This window comes from Cupressus sempervirens, chromosome 5 (genome assembly GCF_028749045.1).
Source record: "Cupressus sempervirens isolate cs-2001-9-10 chromosome 5, ASM2874904v1, whole genome shotgun sequence".
In the NCBI taxonomy this organism is placed as follows: Eukaryota; Viridiplantae; Streptophyta; class Pinopsida; order Cupressales; family Cupressaceae; genus Cupressus; species Cupressus sempervirens.
This window is the reverse complement of record NC_143122.1, coordinates 998,254,956-998,262,355: the sequence shown is the minus strand read 5'-3', so window position 1 is coordinate 998,262,355 and position 7,400 is coordinate 998,254,956. Positions and strand designations below refer to the sequence as shown.

The window sequence follows — 7,400 nt, the reverse complement described above, 5'->3', positions numbered from 1 at the left end:
AGAGGGAGTTCACAGTCCCTTACAATCCTCAACAAAATGGGATTTCTGAAAGGAAGAACAAAACTATTGTAGAAGCTGCTCAGGCTATGATTTTTGATCAAAATTTGAGTATGTCCTTTTGGGCTGAAGCATCCAACATAGGAATCTATATTTAGAATAGATGTCCTCATTCACATTTGGACAATAAGACTCCTAAAGAAGCATTTTCTAGAAAGAAACCCGACATCAGTCACCTAAGGATATTTGGATGTCCTGTGTATGTTCATGTACCTAAGGAAAAGATGACCAAGTTAGAACCTTCTCAAAGAAAGAGTATTCTCATCAAGGTTTTAGTGAAACAATAAAAGGATACAGAGTTTGCATACCTGGATAGAAACAAATAGAACTAAGCAGAGATGTCATCTTTGAGGAAGACATTGCTTTTAGAAGAGCCAAAACCTCCGATGAACTAGATACATTTGATGTATCTCCAAAAGAGATTCCTGCTTCTGAGATTCAGAGGGAATTCCCTAAAGAGACTTCAAATGGAATTGAAACCCTTCCAGAGACTCAAGAAAAGAGCCATGACCACTCTAAAAGGCCACTTTGGGAAAGAAAAAATTCATAGCCCCTTCAAGAACCTTCTGAGAAAGTAAGAGACCTAGAAAATTGACATATAATGCTTTCGTGTGTGAGAGCTTGAATCTTGAACCTTCTAGTACTTCTAAAGCACTTAAACATCAAGCCTAGAAATATGCCATGGTGGAAGAATACCAGTCTATACTAAAAAATGATATTTGGGACATAGTTCCCAGACCTAAGGAAAAATCTTTTGTGTCTTCTAAATGGCTCTTCAAAGTTAAGTATGCTGCAGATGGCAACATTGAAAAACATAAAGCTCATTTTGTGGCTAGAGGTTTTTCTCAAAAACAAGGAATTGACTTTGAAGAAACTTTTGAACTAGTTGCTAGGTACACTTCTATTAAAGCTATAATAGCTATCACAACAGCCAAAGGTTGGAAAATCCATCAAATGGATGTAAAAACTACTTTTCTTAATGGAAAAATAGAGGAAGAAGTATACCTAGAACAACCAGAAGGATTTGTAACTCATGATGTTGCTTCTCATGTTTGTAAATTGAAGAGGGCTCTATATGGACTTAAACAGGCTCCCTGGGCTATTATGAAAGGATTGACAAATAAATTTTAAGTCTTGGATTCACCAAGAACATGGCTGATCCAAATCTATACTTCAAGGTAACTAAAGGTGATATGCTAATTCTAATTCTTTATGTTGATGATCTTCTGATTACAGGGGAAGAACATCTCATTAATCAATGTAAGAAATATTTGGCTTCTAATTTCCAAATGAAGGATTTAGGAATTCTTCATTACTTCCTTGGTTTGGAAGTACATCAAAAGTCTAGTAATATCTTTCTACATCAAAAGAAGTATACCATTGATACTTTGAAAAGATTTAGAATGTGGGACTTTCAACCTATGTCCACACCTATGAAAACCAATCTTCACAAGCTAAAGGAAGCAAGTGTTGAATCCAAACTAGTTGATCCAACCTTATACAAATAGATAATTGGGTCCTTGATGTATCTTGTAAATACTCAACCTAATATCTACTATGTAGTGAATGCATTAAGTTAGTTCATGTATGAACCTCATGAGATTCATCTTGTTGATTTGAAGCATATATTAAGGTATCTTTAAGGTATTGTTGGGTATGAACTTAAATATGAGAATACTAGCTTGGAGTTGCATGGATATACTAATTTTGATTGGACCAAAAGTGTAAAAGATTAGAAAAACACATCAGGATGCCGCTTCAGTTTAGGATTAGCCATAATTTCTTGGATCTACAAAAAGCAAGCTTCTGTTGCTCAAAGTTCTACTGAGGTAGAGTATATTGCAATAGTTATGAGAGCTGGAGAAGTAGTGCAACTTTGTAAGTTTCTTTCTAACTTGTTTGGTGAAGCTATGAAACCTACCACTATTCACTGTGATAACCAAAGTTGTATCAAGTTATCTATGAATATGGTATTTCATCATAGATCCAAGCATATAAAAATTCCTTACCACTACGTAAGAGACATAGTGGAAAGAAGAGCTATTCAATTAGAATATATTAATACAAGTGATCAAACAACTGACATTCTCACCAAGGCTCTCCCTAAAGTGAAAGTTGATCATTTTAGAAAGAAACTTGGCTTGATTGAAATGTAAGTTTGTGAGATTGAGTCTCAACTTTGTAAATTTGTATTATTTAAATAAATATGTTTAAAGTGTAAACTGTTTTGTCATATGTGTGGCTCTATGACTCATGGGACTACCTTATGTTCATTATTTAAGGTGATAATCTTTTATAATGAAACATTGGTCTGATAATATAAGGTGACAACTTTATTATTATGAGATTACTATCATTATAAATATCATGTGACTTGATATTCAAGGAAAATCATGATAGTTAAAAGAGCATGTTGATGGATATCATGTGACTTGATATCTGTTGAAGATCAATATGCTCAAATTCATGGTGGATATTATGTGACTTAATATCTATGGATATACCGTGATCTTTTATGGTGGATATCATGTGACTTGATATCTGTATACACACCATAACTAGAAAGAATATCATGAGACTTGATTTTCTTATATATATCTTGAGGATATTACTTTTCATGTAAAGAACTTATATATATGCACTTTGTCTTCCCTAGCTAAGAGGGAGTGTTAATGCATGTAGCTTCGGTCTGACATTACTGTGATAAGCACATACGTATGTATATATGTACAACAACATGATGCACACATTGTTATGCATATATGCATATGTACGTGTTGTTGTACTTTACATAGTTTGCAACCGATGAGACATATATATGTTCTAAGATCATTAAGGCATGATCGAGATTATTTTTGGTTCCTTTGATGTTTAGATCATGGTTGATCTATCCTTTATATTAGGCCACAGATGTAATGATTGGTTATACGTTTAAATCACTGTGTTAAGACAGTAACTAATTTTGTGCATTAGTTAACCATGAACGGGTGTGAGAATGAATGTCCATGTCTCCCATGAGAGACACGACCATTCATCCCCACACCCCTTCCATTGGTATTTATCCAATCTGCCCAATGTAATCTTGGCATTGTAATCTATTAATGTAAGCACTCCCAAAGGATCGAAGATAATTCTGAGTTTGATATACTTCATTTATGTTATTACTGCACTAACATTTGCAGATTTTGAAAGCGATTCAAAAACATTGGTGTTATTTTTTGTACTTGCAACAAAATTCTGCTATCAATCAAATATGGTAATAAACTTTACATAAGTCCCTAATGTATTGACAATATAAAATGTTGGAAGTAGTGGTTATCGTTGCCCCAAAAGATCAACCTGTTAAGTTTGGATACAACCACTATATTTATAAAATACACATTTAGTTAGTAAACCATGTCACTAATCCTCACGAGGGTCGATGACACATTGCCAAGATAACATGCATCTAAACAAGAAGTTATCATTTGGCTAAGCAACCATATGTAGGGGTTGCCTATTTCTTAATGAACAAACTTCTAAAACTTTGAACCTTAATAGATACCTTTTTTTACTCCTACACCACCATTCCATACTCTTCTGATTTTGTACTAAATATTTGACTTGAGTTGTAAGATGTCCATATATGTTTGTTAAGATGTCCATATATGTTTGTTGTAACATCTGAAACAACAATATTGATATGTTATTTTTCATTTTATAGTTGCTCTACAACAACATTACTATTATTTTGTTAATATGTAATTACTTTTCTTTAATAAAAACAATTTCTCACCACTCAACCCATTAAAAAACATCTCTCCACTTTCATTGAAATCTTTATTTAACATTCTTTATTCATATCTCTAAAATCAATACACCCAAAATAATACTTGTAACATCAAGATAAGATGGAAGACTAGAATTTAAACTCGATGCTAATAAACTCAAAACACCAAGTACATCAGAGAGGGAAATGTGAAGATAATGGTTTTTCATGGATAACCTATGGGCCACATGGGCCACTCATACTTGACCTCACGGCACACGCCCATTGGAATGTTGAATCTGCCAGCAGGTATGTGCCATGCAATAATTTAAACCCCCACAAATTACAAAATTAAACTTAAAAGGAGGGAGGAAGGGAGGAAGGAAAGTTAGACAGTTACTGCTAGGTAAGCTATCACATGGCCACATTCGCAACATCAATCCCAATAAAAGTAAAAACATAAATTAATCACAACATACTCCCATATTTCAATTATTTGGATCTGTTGAGGTGTCCCCATTTTGGCCTATAAAATGGCCTTTCCTTAACACTTCCAAAGAAAAGAGGAAAGAGGAAAGAATAATCTCTCGAGCCTTCAGGGATTCTTCTTTTGTTAGCTCTACCGAGAAATTTCTCCAAGCCTTTTCTGTATATACGACTGCCGATTGTTTCGGGCAGTAAGCATCTGCGAAGTGAGAGAATTGAGGGGGTATACTCACTGAGTATCTCGGAAATTGAGTGTGTTGAGGGGGCTATACCCACTGAGTATCTCGGAAATTGAGTGTTTTGAGGGGGGTATACTCATTTTGTATATGCATTACTATAAGAGATGTTGTTGGGGAATGTCCGGTTCCAATCCCCAGCTCTAGCGCTCCAGGAGCTGGAAGGGAAGAGTGATGCGGGGCGGGGCAGGAAGAGGAACCTCTGCCGTTGTACCTGGAATGGCGTGCACATTGGCGAGCAAGGTCTCGGGTTCGAGACCGACTATGATGATGGTTGATATTCTGTAAGAAGAGGAAATAAAGAAGGAAAAGAAAGGAAACTGTGTCTTTTTCTGTATATTGTATTGCTGATTTTTCTGATTTTTTTTGGGGTAGAAGAGGTACCAATCTTGCTAGCTGTGCCTGTTTTTGTTGAAAGGAAGCTTGTTAGATCATTGTTTGGGATCCGTTGTGGGGGAAAATGGAGATTAAGTCTAACGTTCTTATGGGACGCTATGAGTTAGGGCGTCTGTTAGGCCAGGGAACCTTCGCCAAGGTCTATCAGGCAAGAAATCTGAAGACCGGCGAAAGTGTTGCAATCAAGGCCATGGAGAAGGAGAAGATTTTGAAAGTCGGCATGATTGACCAAATAAAGAGAGAGATTTCTGTGATGAAGCTGGTGCGACACCCTAATGTTGTGCAGCTATACGAAGTGATGGCCTCCAAGACGAAGATTTACTTCGCCATGGAGTATGTTAAGGGAGGGGAGTTGTTTGCTAAGGTCGCCAAGGGAAAGCTCAAGGAAGATGAGGCGAGGAAATATTTTCAGCAGCTGATCAGCGCTGTAGATTTCTGTCACAGCCGCGGCGTCTATCACCGAGATCTGAAGCCTGAGAATCTGTTACTTGACGATAACGGAAATCTCAAGGTCTCAGATTTTGGCCTCAGCGCAGTGCCCGAGCAGTTTAGGCAGGACGGCCTGCTCCATACGACCTGCGGGACTCCGGCTTATGTAGCTCCCGAGGTCATCCTCAAGAAAGGCTATGATGGCGCAAAGGCTGATATCTGGTCATGTGGAGTTATTCTGTTCGTGCTCATGGCCGGGTATTTGCCGTTTCATGACGCCAATTTGATGGCCATGTACAAGAAGATCTACAAAGGGGACTTCCGATGCCCTCCCTGGTTTTCTTCGGAGGTGCGGCGCCTGATTCTGAAGCTCCTGGAGCCAAACCCTAAGGCGCGGATCACCATTCCTCAGCTCATGGAAACCGCCTGGTTCAAGCGCGGTTTCAAGCGCGAGAAACTGCCTACCGTGGAAGACGAGATCAGCAGCAGCATCAGCCCCGCCGACGTCGAAACTGCTTTCAGCGGTGAAACTACACCAACGTTGCTGGATCAAACCCCAGCGGCGGCAAAGCCGGCGACTTTGAACGCCTTCGACATAATATCGCTTTCCCCGGGGTTTAATCTCTCCGGTCTCTTTGAAGAAAAGCAAAGGGTGAAGCATGAGTCCAGATTCACTTCGACGCAGCCGGCGTCCAACATAATTTCCAAGCTGGAGGAGATTGCAAAGCTGGAGAGCTTCAGTATTAAGAAGAGGGACTGTAAGGTGAAATTGGAGGGGTCGGAACAGGGGCGAAAAGGCCATTTGGCGATTGCTGCCGAGGTTTTCGAAGTGACGCCGTCTTTGTTCGTTGTGGAGCTTAATAAGGCAGGCGGAGACACGCTGGAGTACAACAAGTTTTGTGACCAGCAGCTCAGGCCCGGCCTTAAGGATATCATCTGGACCTGGCATGAAGACTCGAACTAAATGAATCCAGGGGTTTTTAAGTCAGCCTAGGGTTTCTCACCAAAAAATTGTACATATTGTTGTGCCATCGGATTCTCAGATTTCTGCTTTCCATTGTATATTTAACTGCCCGAGTGCATTGTAACCTGGTTCTTCTTCAAGATCTATGCAGATCCATGATTTTCTTCGTTATTTTCGGATCGGAGTTCCTATTTTGCTGTATGAGTGCCCCGGATTCTATGAATGTGATTGTTGAATTTGGATCTCCACGTCTCTGGTTGCTTACATACATGCAGAGAAAGACATTGTTCTTCCTGCAACAGATAACAATTAATTCAGGTTCATTAACTTTTTGTTCATTGCTCATTATTTAAATTGTCAGGATGGTCCAGTAGGAATTACTCCTGTCGACCAGCAATTTGCTTATCATAAGATTCAGAAAGCACAGTAATGGCAGATCAGCCTTTGGCCTTGTATAACTACAAGTAGTCATGGTTTCCAAAAAGATTATCAGGTTTAGATTCTCATCGGACTTCTGTGAGACGGAATTGAAAAATTAAGGATTTTCTTAATTATTTTCTGAGTTTCTATTTATCGCTGTAGGAGTGCCCAGGAATCTATGATTGAGTTTGCCGAGTTTCGATCTCAAAGTCTCTGGCTGCTTCCACACGTGGAGAGATACTATTCTTCACCTTCCACAAACATTGAACAACAATAAATGATAAGTTCATAGGTTTGTGTTCAGTGATCAATAAAGTGTCAGGCTCGTTCATCAGAAATTATAGTCGTCCAGCAAGTTGCTTATCATAAGATTCACAAGCACAATAATGGCGGAACTTTCGCTATTAAAAGTTCTCATGGTCTCCAGAAAGATTCTTGGGTCTAAATTCTTATCGTCTTGTACTCTTTAGAGCTACGCCTGGTTTTTTTAAGCCAGGCAATTCAGGACTGTTCACTATTGGAGGGGACCCTTGTGGTCAAATTTCTCATGAATGGTCACTTTTATAGTGGGCCCTCTTTTACGAATAGTTTTATGAATTTTTGGTGGGTAGTTTTAGTGGTTTTCTGATTTTAGTAGTAATGGGTCATTTGTTGAGACTAATTA

The 7,400-nt window shown here is 38.5% G+C and overlaps 1 protein-coding gene across 1 annotated transcript; it reads left to right on the top strand.

Annotated features, from left to right (window-relative positions):
• Positions 1-4,200: 4,200 nt before the first annotated feature.
• On the top strand, positions 4,201-6,487 carry LOC149559283 (CBL-interacting protein kinase 5-like). The gene has a single exon (XM_089833202.1). It carries the CDS (start codon positions 4,988-4,990, stop codon positions 6,314-6,316), a length of 1,329 nt encoding a protein of 442 aa, XP_089689328.1. The 5' UTR covers positions 4,201-4,987; the 3' UTR covers positions 6,317-6,487.
• Positions 6,488-7,400: the final 913 nt, after the last annotated feature.